Genomic DNA, 19,667 nt, shown 5'->3' with positions numbered 1-19,667 from the left:
GGCTGTTGACGACTCGGTGTCGAAAAAACACTCTGAATAATTTGGCGAGAAAGTGCTTCTACGGCAGTCCATTTGCACCTGTGGTTAAAGAACCAGCTCTTTCTCCACCAAAGGAACAATAAACGCTGATGTTTATATGAGAGAGTGTCTAAAAAAGCGTCTGATACCATTTTATAAGAAGCATAATGTATCTACAATATTTTGGCCTTATTTACCACCATAGCGTTGCTCGACGTGTAAAGAGGAGAACCCCCCAAATTGCCCAAGACTTCGCCCAATCGGAAGTTATAGGGCACTAGTTAAACGCAATTTACGAAAGGATGGCAGAACGTCAAAAAATATGCAGGACATGAAGAAAAACTGAATGCGTGCAACCAAAACCGTTACAAAAGAGTGTGTGCAGAACCTAATGAGCGGTAGTAAGAAAAAAGTTCGATCAAAAATGAGAGGTGCAACATTTCTTTAATATTTTTTCGAAATTAAATTCTAATAATTAAAAATCCGAATAATAACAGGAAAGTTATACTTAAAACAAAGTGTGCAGTTTCTTTTCGGCACACTTCTTATTGTTGTCGCCCTTTGTTTTTAAAAGTTTGTTGTTGTAACTTTCTTATCCAATTAGTCTAATAGTACAACTTTAATCAATACAATATTACCAGGAGAATTTAAATAATTATTTACCACAAATACTATTTTACTCTGACTCAACACTCCTTACATTGTTGCGGTAGTAAAAACTAACAAAGCAAAGACAAAAACAAAAAATTTTAAGAAAATAAAAAGCTAAAATTATACTCTGACCCCGGTAACAACATAAAAGCATTGAACATTATATCATTAAATTTGAAATAAAACTCAGCTTTTTTGACCTAAACAAAATGGGTCAAAATATGCTTGTTATATTTCTTTACCTTTTTTGACCTAAAGAACTGCATATTTTCAATATGCCACTATTTTCTTAAAGCATGTATTTTTATTAGTTTTTTGAATTTTTTGTAGATTTTTCTGACCACAAACAAAAAACAAGAAAGGAAGCTAGCTTCGGTCAGCCGAAGCTTACATACTCTTACAGATCATTTCTAATAATTTACAAATCGCAAAATTGTTCAATTTCCTATTATTTCTCATTAATTTTCCGATCGTTCCAATAGCAGCTATATGATATAGTAGTTAAATTTTGATAAAATTAAAATCAAAATTCTTAAATATTTAAAAAGACTCACAGAGTAGAAGATAATACAATAAAAACTAACGAAGCAATAATTTTTTAGATAGAATACTTTTGGGAAAGTTTAAAGCCGATAGCTTCAAAACTGAGAGACTAGTTTGCGTAGAAGCGGACAGACAGACGGACAGACGGACGGGCAGACGGACATGGCTAGATCGACTCGTCTAGTGATGCTGATCAAGAATATATATACTTTATGGGGTCGGTTCTTCACTGCGTTGCAAACTTCTGACTGAAATCATAATACACTCTGCAAGGGTATAAAAGCCAGCAAAGCAATAATTTTTTTCCTATTAATTTGCACTTAATTTTTCGACCGTATATGATATAGTGTTCCGATTTATGCTTAATTTTATTCGAAATTCATAAACACTTAAAAAAAATTATCCCCTAGAGTGGAAGCTAATATTTAAAAAAACACCGAAGCTACAATTTTTTTTTACGTTTTTTTCCGATTTTTCCTATGGGAGCTATCAGATATAGTTGTCCAATCCGGCCGGTTCCGACTTATATACTACTTTTGGGAAGGTTTCATCCCGATAGCTTAAAAACTGAGAGACTAGTTTGCGTAGAAACGGACGGACGGACAGACGGACATGGCTAGATCGACTAGTCTAGTGATGCTGATCAAGAATATATATACTTTATGGTGTAGGAAACATCCCCTTCGCACTCCCTTTAGCTGAGTGACGGGTATTAGATAGTCGGGACACCAACCCAACTATAGCGTTCTCTCTTGTTTATAAAGTATATATTGTACAAGCATTTTTCGTCACAAAAATGTGATTTCAGGACTTTTGTATGTTTATGGTGCGATCGTCACTTCTTTTTTACCTCGTTAAGAGGTGTTTTTGTTTTCTATCAGAAGTTTTTGCTTTGCATATATGTTTTCCTTAAAAATATCTAATAAGAATTTGTTCTCATCTAATTGATTTTTGGGCATTCAAGTACACTAGTCGGCATAATTATTTTGACAGATTTGAATGTTAACTGTAGTCACATTTTGAACTTATTATATAAACTTTTGGCACCTATAGAAAGAGCACTTCAATTCCGTTTAAATGACACAAACATGTTCTTAACCCATTAAGACCCCTTTGAAAATTGAGCACAGTAGAAAATTTTTTGTGAAGGTCAAATATGAGAAAATTTAACTTTAAAATTTGTCAAAATAATTATGCATGCGGTGTTTTCCATACTAAACTGAAAGGGGTTGCACTTTTTATCGCTGAATTACATCCAAACGCGCATTTTTATGACAAAAAGTTTTATATATCAAAAGTTGAGGAATCTCAAGGACTATGTAGTTTCAAAGTTAAAAAGAAATCGTTAGAGCCGTTTGTAAGAAAATAGCAAAAACGGGATTAAAAAAAAAAAACTTTTAGCCATGAATTTTAAACTATTGCATTTTAACAAAGGCAGTGATTAGCATTTTAAATTATCTTTACAATGAGGTATAGCACGAGTCGGTAGCTTTAGTCGTTTAGAAACTATAATCCTTCAAAATCTAGCTTTTTTTTAAGAACAATTTTTTTAAAAGTCGTAGAACAAACGTTTCTTATATTCACTAGAACTCGTAAAAATTAGTACAGGATCCAAGGACATAGATTTGATGCATACAAACAAAGGGCTAAAACATTTAATTTTAAAAGGATCCCCAAAATCTTGATTTTGCAATAATTTTTGAACGGAGCATCGGATTTTTCATATGACCCCTCATTCGACGCGTATTGTCAATAGGAATAGAAATCGGCTAATAATAGAAAGGGTAATTTATGCCCACCGACTGTAACAGCTCTTATTTTCGAAATTTTCACTTTCACCGCCCCTCCTCCCAAACCAATTAAAAATTTATTAAGTCTTGGTATGCAATCCTGTTAGTTTTTGTGATACCTTTTGATTGGTGTGTCACTCGTTATGATCGGACCATCGCAGCAGATTTTCAATTCTTCGGCTATATAATAGTAGTCGCCTTCGCACAAAACAATTACAGAGTGCTGTTAGCGCACAGAATGTGCTGTAAAGCGCAAAAAATGGCGTCTTTTGATTATTCCATCAGCTGTTTGGGTATAATTCAAAGGCAAAGTCAGCTGTGATTTAGTTTCTTCTTCGTAGTTGGCTTTGGCAAATCAGCTGTCGTTTTATCGAGTCAAAACGTTTAGCAGGGAGTCCAGTCCCTGGCAAAGTTAGCTCTCACATTGATGCTCGAGAAAACCAAAATGTCTTAGCAGGAACCTTATCTGTTCGAGAAATGTTAGCCGGCACTCGAGAAACCGGCCCTAAGTCTGTTTGCTAGAGACAAAACAGGTTAAAAAAAGTGGTTCCATTTTTTATACTCGTTACTCGTAGAGTAAAAGGGTTTATTGTATTCGTGCAAAAGTATGTAACAGGGAGAGGGAAGCGTTTCCGTCCCTATTAAGTATGTATATTCTTGATCAGGGTCACTAGCCGAGTCGATATAGCCATGTCCGTCTGTCCTCCTGTCCGTCTGTTTGTCTGTCTGTCTGGGTGAACGCTGAGATTTCGGAAACTACAAAAGCTAGAAGCTTTAGATTTCCCACACATATTCTTGGGCTTCCTAGCAGCGCAAGTTTATTTCAGCGAGCGCCATATTTATACGTATCGAAATGTAGAAGACATTTTTCAAATCGGACCATTCATTAAAAACTTATGCGCAATCAAAAAAAATTGTATATATCCATCTCCCTTGCACTCCCTTTAGCCGAGTGACGGGCTTAGATAGTCGGGACACCAACCCGACTATTTCGTTCTCTCTTGTTTTTTTGGTATAAGCCGAAGTAGTCACATTCTTTATTAACACGCCTCATGTTTTCATGTTTGTCGATGATATAGCAAAGAAAAAAAATTCCGAAATCTGCGGGTAGGTGAGCCATAGTATGGCATAGGCATGTTACATCTGGGTTAATAACACCAGTTTACAAAAAAAAATCGATGAAATATACCATGAATGAAACCTTTGTTTTCCGGTAAGTACGGTACGTCTTCCTGATTAAGAAAATAGCACTTAAAATTTTTTTTATGGATAAAATTTTTTTTGTGTAAAAAACGTTTTTGACACTTTTTTAATTTCTAACTTGAGTTGTGGTTAACCGATTTCAACCATAATTCACTCATTTTACAGGTAATAGAATACCCTTCAACTTTCTTATACACTGCATTGAGATCCATTAATTAGTTTAGAAGCAACACTTCGTCAAAGTTGTAAAAGTGACAAAAAATGCAAAAATGCTGGCATAAATGGCATCGTTAAAAATATACGCCTAAAAACCGAAATTAGTTTTATGACTTATAATTAAAGATACATCTTTAGGTCAACTAACAAGACCATCAACAAAAGAATCAATCAATAGCTCGATTTTATATCGATTTTTTACGTTGGGAAAAACGGGTATTACAGCCCTGTTAGAGCCCTGTTGTCTCAGTTAACAGCTGTAAACGGCCAATGAAACACCGTTGTCGCAAGCTTCAAAAATACATATCAAATTAATTTGCTGGTGGATTGTAATGATCAAAAGCTTGTTTTTTTTGTCAAAGCACCTTCTACCAGTAGAAGTTATAAAAATAATTTCGGTTTTTAGGCGTGTATTTTTATCGAAGCCATTTATGCCAGAATTTTTGCATTTTTTCTAACTTTGTCAACTTTGACGAAATGTAGCTCCTAAACTGATGAATGGATCTCAATGCAGTGTATAAGAAAGTTGGAGGGCATTCTATATCCTGTAAAATAAGTCATTTATGGTTGAAATGGGTTAACCACAACTCAAGTTAGAAATTAAAAAAGTGTTATCCACAAAAAAAATGTAAGTGCCATTTTCTTAATCAGGAAGACGTACCTTACCGGAAAACAAAGGTTTCATTCATGGTATATTTCATCGATTTTTTTTTTGTAAACTGGTGTAAGTTACAAAAGTCGCCCGTGGCTATCACGGCCGAGAATCCATAAGTCCGCGGGGTGTCGTCTGCGGAGACGACGTCGGCCCAGTGCACAGTGTAAGATTTTGCCAATCTAGGGCGACTTAAATCAGTAGGATTCGTATTTTTAGGATATCGTCTTCAAATTTGGAGTGAATATTTTAGTAAGCCCAAAAATTACGTTAAAACAAGAAAGGAAGCTAGCTTCGGCCAGCCGAAGCTCATATACCCTTGCAGATAAAGTAAATACCTTTAGTTTAATGCTTACTCGGTGCAGTTCCAGGAATTCCAGATCCAGATTGTTTTTAAGTTGTCAAAAATCAAATCGCCTACTTTCTACAACGTTACAATGAATTTTCTTATATTGGGAGCCTTAAGATGTAGTTGTCCGATCCGTTTCGCTCCGACATATGTACTACCTGCAATAGAAAGAAGAAAGTTTCGGGAAAGTTTCATCGCGATAGTTTTAAAACTGAGAGACTAGTTCACATAGAAACGGACAGACGGACATGGCTAGATAGACTCGGCTATTGGTGCTGATCACGAATATCTATACTTTATGTGGTCGGAAAGGTTTGCGTTGCAAACATCTGACTGAAATTATAATACCCTCTGCAAGGGTATAAAAATGGGCGTGGCACTTTTAAAGGCGTAAAATGTGAAAAAAACAGTTTTTTTTTAAGATAAAAACACAAATAAAAAAATTTTTAAAAATTTTCGAAATTTTTAACTATTTTCGTATATCTTGTTTAATTTTCGCCAACTTAAAAAATTTAGTTTTTAGTGTTTGGAGACCCCTTTTTTTGTTTTTTTGGAAAATGTTGGATTTTGGTTATATGCTTATGTTTTTAGCTGTAACTCCGATGTTATAAGCTGAATAGCTGCAAATAAGGTCTTATATTAAAGATAATTAATAACAAAAACAAAAAAACTTTGGTTTTTTATTTTTTTTTTAAATGGTAACAATATATAATTCATAGAAAAATGTTTACTAGCTAGTCCGACTCCGAATTCGAGTCACAGCTGTCGTCGGTGTATCCATCTTTTGATAAAAGTTGGGACACATCTTCTGGAAGCTCTAAGTGTCCAGTTTTTGGTGCTCGCAAACTTGCTATAAATGGTTCGGATGATATCAGTAACCTGTGCATGATATCAGTATTTGTGTGTACGAGATCACAAAATGAATCAAATTTTTGACAATTTTTACTGTCTATCATAAGGGCAAGTGCTTGATCTGCTGAAAGGTGTTTTGAAGTGCCATTAGAAAATTAGCTTAATAGCTTTCTTAATTATAGTCCTCGTGGACGCGAGAGCATTTGATAATTCATTAATTAATTTAGCTGAATCCCGTTTTCCTTCCGCCCGCAAAGCCTGTTCTCTGGCTGATAGCAATTGATCCTCATCTATCGTTGACTACAATTCTTGGCTTTTCCTTGTATGTGTTTTAGGATAACAATCTGAAAAGGCTTTTTGTGCCCTCCCTCTTTTACTTGACCTGGAAGCAATGACATCAATGCGATAGTCTTCGCCATTCAATGTGACGTTATGACATTATGGCATTATGAGCAAGATACCTGGCTTTATCTCTCCAAGATTTCTCAAATCTGTATTGAAACTCTAAAGACAGTTTACTCATGTGTAGTTTCAATTTGGAGTGATCAATGTCATTGCCAAACACCATCACTGCGTGCTTTACAAGATCGTCTTGCTAAGCGGTTTTTATGTTTTTCGACCAAACCTCGAAAAAATGCAGCGCGGCTTATTTCACCTTTTTCAAAATGGAAGGTCTTTGGGCAAAATATGGGCAAGATTTTATTTAAGATTCTGAATCAGAATGAATGCCTGCGAATTATGTTTGTTCTGGTTGGATAGAATACGATAGAATAATAAAAGTGTTTTTCCACATAAAAAACAGAAACATAAAAAAATTCACTTACTTTTTGCATTTCTTAAGTCCAACTTAAAAAACCGTTATCTTCCAAAAAAAAAATTTTTGTTTTGTTTCAAGCCTGTTTTTTTAATAGTTGAACATTTCTAAAAGGGCTGCTTAAAGCTCATCGACTTAAAAAATAGTTCAACTTTTGCTAAAAGTCCCCCTAGATTGGCAAAATCTTACACTGTGCTCCGTAATGCTTTTGTAATGCAAGTGGTTTCAGATGTTTTATTCAGATGTTTTATAGTCGTGTTCTTCGACTGTCAGATAGGAAGGGAGGAAGATGGAGATACGCTGTGGTCAAAGCTACTGGCTCCATCTAGGGTCCATTTCATTTTTTGCTCATGACTTCTTCCGATTTTAAAATATTCTTCTACATTTTGATAGATTTTAATGACCAGAACAAAATCTATACAATCTTTTAGAAATCTGTAAAAGCGCCAAGGTTTTTTAAAAGTCCCCTAAAACTACTGTGCGAGCCCAAGAATATGTGTGGTTAATCCTAAATTTCTAGCTTTTGTAGTTTCCAAGATCTCAGCGTTCATACAAACAGACAGACGAACATGGCTTGATCGACTCGGCAAGTCATCCTGATCAAGAATACTTTATAAGGTCGGAAACGGTCGGTAAGGTCGGTAATCGCTAATTATACATTTAATGTTAGTAGCTTTGTATATTAATTTATAAAAATATTTCTATACTGAAAAAAATTAATACTAACGTAACTTACATTGGAATTTCTAATACATTTGTATCATTTACAACGGCAGATACCTCAAAGCCCGCAGATATTAGAGCAGTTCTGGGTGTTGTTATGCCTCTGTACAGAATATTATCTGATGTTGTTGAATTTTTTAAATTGTGAGTAAACTGTCGACAGGCAATCATATTATCAATGTCTTTATGCTCTGTATTTTCCATATTATTAGCATTATTATTTAAATAAGAATTTTGAGCAACATAGGGTATACGATATTTGGCTCGTGGAATCATAAGAGTAAGAGAACGGTCAGTTTGATCTTCATCTTCTGGGCTATGGTCGACGGGACTACCATGTTCTTCGATAGTACTTTTTATATTCAAATCGTCGTTTAAATTACAAGTTGAAGCGGCCATGTACTTTTCGAACACACATATTTTTTTAGGCTCTATTTGCTTGAAAAAAGGGGTCTTCACCACATTATATGGCTATAAAAGAAAAATACGTAAAATAACACTGTGCAGCATTTTTAGTGCTTTTTAAATTTACCTCGATGGATGCTATATTTTTGGATTCGTTACGAATTCCCAAGATAAACTGCGTTTTCAAAAAAGTTCCCCGACGCAAGGATTCTTAGCAAAAGGACCTCAAAGTTCGAAAAATGCAGCAATTGGCCAACTTTCGGGAGCTCTCAGAGGCAAACGGATTCATGGTTTGATTCGATGCTAAAGTTTTTTAAAAGATACCTTCTTTATATTTCAAACCCCATACTTAGAATAATTTTAGGATTTTTTTTAAGGCAGAAATAGATTCCAGAAAACATAGTCAAAAAACTTAAAAACATACAGCTGCGGTCAAAATAGTAGTAGTGTTGCCGCCCTGTGTTTTTAAAAGTTTGTTGTTGTAATTCATCTTCTTCTGGTGATATTGTATTGATTATAATTGTACTATTAGACTAATTGGATAAGAAAAGTGACAACAAAAAACTTTTAAAAACACATGACGGCAACACTACTACTATTTTGACCGCAGCTGTATACTTTTATGTTTTTTGACTATGTTTTCTAAAACTTGTTTCTCCCTTAATAAAAATCCTAAAATTATTCTAAGTATGGGATTTGAAAGATAAAGAGTGTATCTTTTATAAAACTTTAGCATCTAACCAAACCATGAATCCGTTTGCCTCTGAGAGCTTTGGAAAGTTGGCCAATTTCGAAATTTTTCGAACTTTGAGGTCCTTTTGCTAAGAATCCTTGCGTCGGGGAACTTTTTGGAAAACGCAGTTTAACTTTGGAATTCGTAACAAATCCAAAAATATAGTATCCATCGAGGTAAATTTTTGATGCTGCATAGTGTGATTAGTTATTACAATTCTAATTGATTTTTGCAATTACCTTCTCAGAAGTGGATGATGTTATTATACTAGTATTTAAAGTGGAAGGTGTAAACAATAATTGACTTGCTTTGCGGTTGCCTTGCTTTTTATGCTTGGTGTTGATTATTAAAAAGAAGAATAGAAGCAAAATAGACAATATTGTGCCACTTGTGAACAGAAAGATTATTATAATCTTCATGTTAACTTGGCACCTTGTTCCAGCATACCAAGAATAGCATTTGCATGTTGTTATTGCTTTTTGCCCTATGCTGACCGACTTATTCATGCATTTGCCATTATAGTTACACATATCGCATCCAATTAAATTATCTGAGCAATGGCGACCTGGGTATAAAGCGTTATCAGATATGTCTGTATAACCCTCCTTGCAACTGCAAGTGTAACTGCCAATCAAGTTAAAACAGTGAGCATCAATGGAACAGTCATTAAAGTTTTCGTTACGGCATTCGTCAAAATCTAAATAATAAAAAATTCATTTTTAAAGAAATTACCAAAAGAGTTTAAAATACAACCTTTGAAGACTAGTAAATGAAGACTGTTTCTTGAAGTGTAGAATTCAGTGCCTCCAATACTGAAGTTGCTTTGTCGTAAATATTTTTTAAATTCGGTTGTAAGTTGATCTTCATCGGTATTCTCCGAAAGCTGTGTATACATGTTTTATTATGTATTTATTTTATAATACATTTATTAATCGCTCACCTGTAGCAAGAATTTAACCGTTAACTTGTCTTTTTCATCTGCTAACACACTCCTAAGTTGCACGCCATGAAATACATCCCTATAATCAGATTGCATAACCATACGATCAGCGGCTTCTAATAACATTTGATAAATATAACTATTTTCGAATAGTGAATTACTGCTTATGGTATCGCTAGGCTTAAGAGAATGTTTTCCCGTCCAGTTGGTTTGAATCTTCATTTCGTAAGTATAAGTAGCTAAAATAAATGCAAAGGGTAATGTCATTAAAAGTGAAGCAAGTCAATAATAAAACATACGTTTGCAAGGGCGATCGGGAAACATGCGTCCAAAACTCGGTCGACATTCACAAAGACTCAAAGATTCGCTATAATTTGCGTAGGTAACGCATATTTCGTTTTTGTTTGATCTGCACGGTGGATGGCAACCATCAATAGAATTTGATTTTTTTATATAATTTGTCTTTGAAAAAGAATCAGCAATTACAGCACCAATGTGTATACTGTTTAAGTCGCTGGGAACAAAAACCAACTCGTCCCGTGTAGAGTCTAATGTTGACAGAAAGCTCGATTCGTTTCTGTTAACTGCGTGCTTAGAGCCCCGGTATTCACTTTTCATAATGTCTGCAGTTCCTGAGGAACTGGGACCAATTATTACGTTAGATGGCTTAGCTACATAGTCTGAATTCTTAAAACTTTTAGAGATTTGACTAACATTTGTAATACCACTTTTCGGAATTACTTGTGACTGCATGTTTATTCTTGAGGATATTAATACTTTCTGGAAACTAATAGAAATTGGTTTCTTTGCATAGTTTTTAGATGTATTTATAATGGAGTGATGAAAAGATATGTATTTATTTGCATCAAAACTTTTTATGATTTCAGATAAGTTTTTTAGATCGGTTGTTTTCGTTTTTGTAGGTTTCAATATATTAAAATAATTTGTGGTTTTTTGTGTATGCGAAGATTTATAAATAAAAGAAGTTACTGTTTTCGAACTTTTTACTACCACTGAATTGATGTCCCATTCCAAAGTTTTTTTTGAAATTGAAGTATTATCATCATGCAGCATTTCCGATGGCTCAAGCATTTTGATGTTTTGATTAGAGTCCGAATGCGATATTAATAAAAATGTACTAGCATTGAAGACTGGTATTACTGAACTGAATTGGTGACTGTTAAGATGTCCTATGAAAGATGTTTTAAACTCGGGATCATCGCTCGACGTAAGCCTAAGGAGATTTGACTCTTTAAATATAGTTGATTTTAGCTTTGAGCCCTCATCAGCGATAGGTAAGTAACTTGTGTTGAACATGTTTGTTTTTGGAACCAACTTATAATTTACAGAGTCAGTTGAATACTCTATTAAGGAAAAATGTTCGCCTGTTGTTAGGAACACCTTATCTTTATTGCTGCTCTGAATGTGTTTGTTTGAAGAAATATTCTTTCGGATGCTCTTAGGTAATGTAAGACTTATATGTTTAATCATTGAAGCCCATTTATTTGAAGCCGTGTTATTCATAAGATCGTACTTTTTAGTAGTATTCAACTTTAAAAAATGCATTGAATCGTTTGAGTATTCTGCTTTTTGGTCTGGCTCAGTTAATAGTTTCATATTTTCTTTAAGAGTTTTATGAATTTTTCTAGTTGGTTTACCGTTTGAGTTATCTGCATAGTCTAGGTTAATAGGAGACGGAGATGACAATTCATTCCTATATAAAGAAGAATATTTGTTTAATCCGCTTTGACTTTTAATTTCCTCAAAGGGAAATTCATGCTGAGCATTCTTAAAGTTGCTTAAATTATTATTTCGTAATTTAATTTTAGTTTTAGCTTCATCGGCTTGTAAATCCTTATATTGGATAGGGAAAACCCTCTTACGGTTAGGTGTCAACTGAACCTCAATCTTATCATCGTGTAAAGGTATTTTAATATGTGGCATTATAAAACTATCAATGTGACCTTTAACGGTTGTTGCGTACGGAATGCTCTCAGACTCCCCTTTAAACATTAGAGGGGGGGCATGCATGTTAATTGTATGGCTTATGACATCATTTTTTAGATTTACTTGTTGAAGAGCCGAAAATTTAGATACACCTAAAGGCGTTGTGTAGGATAAAGTGGGCTTTAAAGTGTCTAGGGAACAATCATAATTAAAGGAATTATCATATGTATTTAACATACTTAAATATCTCTTAGTAGATGGTAGGTTTGTACCCAATATTTGTGGAACTCGAAATATATCTAAGATTTGATTGTTATAAAAGTCAGTATTCATGTTAATCTGTGACTGAGAAGAATAATGATCAATACCCGGACTTTTTCGGATAAGTTCCGTGGGTGATAGCCTAATTTTTCCCGGTGTTCTTTTTCTCCCCAATTGCGATTGGAATGTGGATGGATACTGCAGAAGTACTTGTTGATTTACAGGTAGTGGTGGTGGCTTCAACAAACTGGCATATTCTATTATAATTCCATTTTTATACGAAAGGGAATTTTGTAGTATCGCTGAATGGAATGGAAGACTAGGGTACAATGACTTTAAGGAAGTTGAGTGACGATAGGTAGTTGTAGTTCTATTGCTGGCCAACAATGTTTGAGAAACTCCTACATCAATATTTGGCCTTCCAAAAATAACATTAGCGCTGGCCGTTATAATCTCGCCGGGACTAATGGGAATACCCGTATTGATAAACGCGTCCTTATACACCATTGGTGTTGCTTCATATTCTAGGGGAGATGAATGTTTGGATATATTAAGCTCTTTACAATTAATGAGTTCATCCATCTTTGGTGGATATATATGTAACGTATTAATTCTTAATTTGCCCAGAAAGTCAGACGTTGCTTGTTTTATACCAGTTGTGCCTAAGTATTTCCCTTTGAGAGTTTGCTGTAAAGGTATATAAACTGGATTTTCCGTTGGTGGTAATATTCTGTAGCTTTGAACTCTATTTGTTTTTGGGTGTTCCTTAATGTATGTTTGGGTTTGAAGTTGCACCTTTTGAGTGTTAATTAATTGTTTTTTAAATAGGTGTGCTACGGCATTTAACATTGGGCGTAAACGCTCTAAATTTATGTTGTCGGTAATAGTGTCCTGCGAAGTATACTGTGAAGGCTTATTTTTTTTATTTTTTTTTATAAAGACCTCACTATTCTCAGATTCCGATAATGTTAAGTCTGTAATATTTTTTTTATACGTGTACATGTGGAGGCTTGTTTTTTCTGATGAGTTGCTGATACTCTCAGAAAAGTCTTCAAGTTTTGAACTTAAAGTTGATTTTCTCTCATTAGTTATTGATGTAGCATTGATTAAACTCATTGCTGAATTTAACAGTTCTGTCGACTTCTTCAAAGTAGTAATGTAACTTAAATTTGGTTTTTTGATAATATTAACGGCAGTTACTTGAATAATTTCCCCTCCCAACAATGTGGCCGTTGTAATAATAGTTTGTCGTTGATTGTTTCTCTTTTTAAGTATTAGTTCGGATTTGATAGAATATAAAAGATCTGAGTTTAACAGCGAACTACCCACAGTATTGGTTGCCATACTTTTTATAACGTGGGGGTGAAGCCTTAATTTATAGGTAGAAACTTTTGGATCACTTTTGCAGACTGTCATAGCAATATATGAAGCTGTCGCAGTCAAAGTACTATTCAACGTAGCTGTACAAAAAGTAAGCGTTTCTAATAAGGACTTTGTTGAATATATCACCATATAGTCAGAATGTTCCAAACTGATTATCGAGGCCGATGAATTAATTTTTTTGTCGGAGTTTGAAATATAATCAGTTCCTTTTGTATTAATATAAGCTGAAATGGTTGCTGGAAGGGACTCTGTAATAACAACTTGGGTGAGATTTTTTTTAATTGTTACATATGTTGGTGCTCGGAATTCATCGAACTCCGTTTTGGTAAGTAGTATTTGACTGAAGTATGTATTTGTAGAAGGCGAATGACCATTGGATGAATTGGAAAAGGTTAGAAAGTGTCCAGGTCTGGTGATTTTATTTATAATTGTATATTTCGAGGTGACTACCATTTGAGTTGAATCCAGTTGGCCTTTTTCTATCGAGTTGAAATAGTAATAAGTTGTTGGGAACATTCCAACAACTAGCTCTGGGGTCTAAATTCGTTAAAAAATTACATTAATCTTAAGGCAAATAATAATAAGATTTATGTCTTATGCTTACCATTGAAAATGTGGCGTCTGTAATCATCGGATTACTGGCATGAAGATTCTTTCGCTCTTCCGTAAGAGTGTTTGATATAACCATTTTTTGGCTTATCACATTAGAGCTTCCATTTTCCACATAAGTTGAAAAATAAGTGTAAGTGGTAAGACAAATTTTTGTAATAAATGAATTATCGGGGATGATGAGTGTGTTCTGTGTGATAAGTTAATGATATTTGTAAATGGGTTAAAATCGTGTAGACAACTCTTACCTGTTTTGTTGAAGGCAATGTTAAAATCATCTGATTTTGTATCGTACTTGGAGCCAGAGTCAAGGGTTTGTCAGAATGTTGCGTTATCAAAATTGGTTGACTATTATTGGAAAATGTATTTGTAGTCGGCGATAACTTTTCAATAGGTTTCCCCTTTTCACTGGCAATTATTAATTCTACTCCATTTGACATAACATGAGTAGCAAGATTATACCTTGCTTCGTCCAATATTTTCTCCGACACAGAGCCGTGTAGAACTCCGTTTTTATACTCCCGTTCGTACCTAATATTACCTCTCCCGGTCCTGTTATGAGCTTGTAATAGAAAAACATTTCTTTCATTGTGTTCTGTATTAATTCCAAAAGACAGTTTGAATATTTAATTTAAGTGGGCATTGTCAGCTGAATGTAGTTATGTTAAATAAGATTTCGGAAGACAGAAAGAAAAGCTGAGAGTTGAAAGTCCTAACATATTAAGTGAAAGATAATACTAATTACTAGGGTAATACTGTGTTCTTTTTACAACATTTTTAAATTCTTGTGTAAGGATAGTGTTAAAATTATTGTTTACAGAAATAAGGGAATGGTCTTAGCTGTCGAGAATTTGGTAGCGTTGACATATATTTAAGAATACTTATGGAACTTACCATAATCAAGCCATTCCCCATTTTTTCTAGTGCATAGTACCACCTTGATTGAATTCAAAGAATTTATCCTTATACCTATTTTGACAAGACAGAAGCAGACACGACTTGGATGATTCAAAAACAGCTATGTATGTCTGTATTCCCTTGGCCAATTACTAGAAACAAAAATTTTTTTTAGACCATAGATGTCCAGGATATGGCATTTTCGAACAAATAGCCCCCAATTCAAAGGATTTTATTTCACTGGTTTCAAAGTAAGATTTACCTTTGCTGAAGCACACACTCAATAAACCACAACATTAGCCAAATTGTATCATAATTTTTGGCGGAGATACAGTGAATTCCGGAAAAGGGCTTTTTTTTAAAGTGTTTAAGCAATCGCTTTTCCACCGATATATTAGCCGATAGTATTGGCTATAAAAAAGAGTGGAGTTTATTTAAATGACACTTAATTATATACAAAAGGTTTCATTAGCATTATTCATGCTTTTTAACATTGGTCAAACGCGAGTTTTTGCAAAATAAATATTTTCCGGAGGGAAACGTCATGCCCAACGCGTTTCTCTTACTAACTTTTTTTTTTGGTCTTCAAACTTCGTGATATATAGCTAAAACATTTCTTGTTGGGGGAAAACATTGTTGAAGGTACTTTATGACTATGGACGGCAGTCCATGTAGTAACGAAGCGCACAAGGAGAGTGTGCGAAGGTGACTACTATATAAACATAGCTGCAGAATTGAAAATCTGCTGTGATGGTCCGATAATAATAATAATGAGTGATACACCAATCGAAAGGTATCGCAAAAACTAACAGGAATGCATACTTTTAGTAAATCAATTGGCTTGAAAGAGAGAGCGGAGAAAGTATAAAAGTGAAAATTTCGAATTTTGGAGCTGTTGGGGCCGGTGGGGATAAATTACCAGTGTTGGGACATACCTAGATACTTTTACCTAGGTACGTACCTAGGTACAATTTAGTGGTACCTTTTATCTTACCTAGGTATAAAAATAATTGAGTACCTTTTACCTTACCTAGCTACAGATTTTTATATACCTTTGGAATTATTAAGGTACTTACATAGGTATTAAACATTGCTCTGATTTAAAATATCCAAATCTGACTGCGACACTGAAATAAGCTAAATCCACCACATCTACACGTCATTGTCTTTCGAAATTGTAATAGTCGGAACGCAGCATTAGAAGTCATTGCAATTCAGCCGTTCTATTGTTTGTTTTGTGAAGTTACTTTTGCATTGCAATTTTCTCAAATGCACAAAACAATTTGACTTTGAGCGTGGGAATGTCAAATATTTTAAAAATATCGTATCGCTGATATATTTTCTTTAAGAAAAATATCAATATGATATATAATATATCGCCAAAAAAACATCGATATATCAGATACTTTTGATATTTTTTTTTCAGTTGAGTTTCAAAATTTTAGCCGCTTAAATAAACTAACAACAAAGACTTTTGCCCTAAAATTAATGTAAAAGCACTAGAAAAGTATAAGCAATATAATTTATTATTATATTATATTAGTTCCACACATAAAAGTGTTTGTTTTTCAAGTGGGATAACATATTTGATGTATTTCCACTTGTTTTAATATTTTTCAAACAAAGTTTGCACTTAGTTTGTTTTTCTTAATTTCACCGAAATAAATTTTAACACGCTTCATTTTTTTGTGCACAGATGAGAGAAAGATATGGGCACTTCCATATTGTCGCTCGGGACATTTGCACATCTTTAAAGTTGAAAAAAAATTGATTTTAATTTTTATAATAGGCTTTTCTATTAACTCTTCCCAAGCTCTATTTTGTGTAAAAATCTTGATTTTGTTCCATTTTTAGTTTTTAAGGTATCGTTAAAAAACTGCCGTATTAGCTCGGGACAAAAATAGAAGTGGATTTCGGGGAAGTTCATTCAACAACAGAATTTAGTGAATTCTGATGAAATATTTTAATGCGATTTTTTTAGAATGTTGTCCAAACATGTCGCTTTGAAATGGTTTTGGTTTTACTTAAAAATTGTTGCCGTTTTTTTTTATGCAGTTTCAACCAGATTCGTTTGGGACATGTCGCTCGGGACATTTTTTCTGACCGTTTATTTCTTTCCTTAATTACTGGCTGTTTTGCATTTAACTTAATAGTTTAACATGTAAATTAAGCATTCAGTACAGAATAATGTCACATATTACCATTCCTAAAGGATAAATTAACAACTGAAGACAGGTCCAAAAAATAATAAAAAAATAGCTAAAAACTAATTTTTGCGTATATTGGTGGGGTTTGTCAAAAAAATAATCAAACTATACTCAAAATTTTTAGTTAAGCTCAGGATCAAACTATTTAGAAACTAATATCGGAGCAAAATCATGTGGAAATATGTTTTTTTCAAGTTTCAAGTTTTTGGCTTGGTGGACCTTTTGGTAGAAGTGCCCATATGCAAATATCAAATAATATCGAAAAATAAAATATCGATATTGTGATATTTGGCTAAATAAATATCACGATATAAATATATTTTTTTTTTGCAAAAAATATCGATATATTGATATTTTGATATATTTTTGACATCCCAATTTGCGCGACAGACATGGCCGAAGAAGAAAATTTAAACGAGAAAGTGTTGCCAACATGTTTAAATGGAATATTTTTTAACCCGGACGGCAAGTGCGTGTTGTGTGTTAAGCCTAGTACTCAGTTCAGCTAAGAGTTTTCCTAGTCGAAAAATATTAATCTTTTAGTGAGACCGAAGTTTTCGGAGTTCATCCGCAATGCATGTAGCATGGTCTTACTCTCAACAAACAAATCAACTGGCGCCAATTTTAAAATATTACAATACGTTGAGCCGACCTGGGTCGCAAGCTTTCAATTCGCTGTTGGAATGGCGATATGTATTGCAGCAGCTCCTACAGGCATTGGCCATTGGTTTTTCTGGTTTTCCTTCCATTTATAAATTGATATTGGCACACCGCTTCTGCACATACACAGCCAAAGATCAAATTTTTTATTCTTTGGTCGGCGGCTAAAAGCGTTCATCGGAATTCATCCGCTAAATGTAGTTTTTTTTTTGGTATTTTCTTACCATTTCCTTAGCTCAACTGAGTACCGAGGTGGGAAAAAGTCCCCGGCTAAAGGCTTTAGCAACCTATTTGCCTCTCGCTTACTCCTATGCTTAGCTAGCAGTTTTCGTCGTACTGAGTACTAGGCTTTAATAAAAAAATAAAATTCGATAATAAATCGACAGGAAATCTGCACAAAGATGTGAGATGTGAGATATGTACATGTACACATTACTTACATATGTACATATTTAAGAATGAAAACTAATCGCAGTTTTATTTTATAGAATTTTGTGCACGTATGTATGTTCCCATCACTACATCAATTTATTTATGAAACCAAAGTGTATTTGGCGCGCAAAAATGCCGTATGTACGTAAACAAACGGCATATACATATGCACAATATATAGTCAATGTTTCTACATACGGAATTTTTGCGCGCCAAATATGTACATGAGGGTTTCATAAGTTCATTAATGAAGTGATACGTGCATACAATTATTCATGCCGCGTGTTTTAAAAATATATACACAAAATTATAACATTTAAATTTAAATGAAATGAAAAGATATTGTTTGATTAAGATGACTAAAAACTGAAAACAAGTCTTATTTTAAGTTTAAATGATTACATTGAATAAAACAAAAAAATTATAAAAAATAAAAAAAAAACAATATATTTACCTTTTACCTTTACCTAGGTACTGGGAAATTGAAGTACCTTTACCTTACTTAGGTATTTATTTTTGCCCAATACCTTTTACCTTAGGGCTAGTACTCAACCCAACAAAAGGTCGTCCAAAACAAAAACTTCATATGAAACAAATACGTTGAGTCGGGAGCATTTTGGCAAACATATCATCTTTGGTCTAATTAATTTATTTTCTCGTAATCGACAATAGAAATATATATTTACCTGCTTTTGAATTATGCAAATTGTATCTTCCGTTCGCAAGATAAAATTGTTTGAGAGTTTTTTTCTAATGCCTATAAACGGTATGGGGATACATATTGGAAGCCAAGTGCTTTTTCAATCAAGATTATACTGTGCACTTTAAAATTTGTTTGGTAGACGGGTTGATAAGGAAGGTCTATTTTTGTCAAGTTAATTCGTTTTGGCTGCTGGTTGATCTTTCCGCTTTATTGAACGTATAATTTATGGTTATTTATAGATGATCGAGATAGGTGTGAGAAAAGGCCGCGAAAGGGCTACGCAATGGAAAGGGTCGTTGCACCTTTATGAATTAATTTTACGCTGCCCAGGAATCCCTAGAATCTGCCAACCTTCTAGATTTTCTAGTTCTCAAAACCTCAGATCGGCTCGGCTAGTGATTCTGATCAGAACTGTTTTTATGTTTTATGTTTTAAGTTACAACCATATCATCACCGGTTAACTGGTTAAATGAATACTCTACATGGATAGGATAAGCTACAAGCAAACTTTGCAAATGTGAAATTGTTGAACCATTTTTACTGTAATGGTATGTTAAATTCGTAAAATAAAAGAAAAATCGCAATAATGGTATGTTTAATTCGTAAAATGAAAAAAAAATCGCAATTTTTAAAGAGTGCTGATCTATAGTTGTACCCAGACGTACAGTAGGTGCCGCTT

The 19,667-nt window shown here is 33.9% G+C and overlaps 1 protein-coding gene across 11 annotated transcripts in view; it reads right to left on the bottom strand.

Moving 5' to 3' along the window:
- LOC108054814 (serine-rich adhesin for platelets) overlaps nt 1–19,667 on the bottom strand; it is a 60,436-nt gene that overhangs the window by 25,825 nt on the left and 14,944 nt on the right. For 3 of the 11 annotated variants that reach the window (XR_011419522.1, XM_017137896.3, XM_017137900.3), the window contains exons 4-10: nt 14,338–14,651; nt 14,085–14,279; nt 10,189–14,017; nt 9,890–10,128; nt 9,703–9,832; nt 9,189–9,646; nt 7,825–8,282 (exon numbers count right to left, since the gene is read on the bottom strand). The exons of 1 other annotated variant lie outside the window; for it this stretch is intronic. Coding sequence is in view for 5 of the 10 variants with exons in the window: in XM_017137896.3 (XP_016993385.2) it covers nt 7,825–8,282; nt 9,189–9,646; nt 9,703–9,832; nt 9,890–10,128; nt 10,189–14,017; nt 14,085–14,279; nt 14,338–14,651 (5,623 nt within the window). In the remaining 5 variants the exon portion in view is untranslated. 7 more of the 11 variants (XR_011419524.1, XR_011419523.1, XM_070217998.1 and 4 more) reach the window with 7 other exon arrangements.

The sequence above is a fragment of the Drosophila takahashii genome, chromosome 4, assembly GCF_030179915.1.
Source record: "Drosophila takahashii strain IR98-3 E-12201 chromosome 4, DtakHiC1v2, whole genome shotgun sequence".
Taxonomy (NCBI): domain Eukaryota; kingdom Metazoa; phylum Arthropoda; class Insecta; order Diptera; family Drosophilidae; genus Drosophila; species Drosophila takahashii.
Note: the sequence above shows the minus strand (reverse complement) of the source record. Positions and strands in the feature narration are given on the sequence as shown.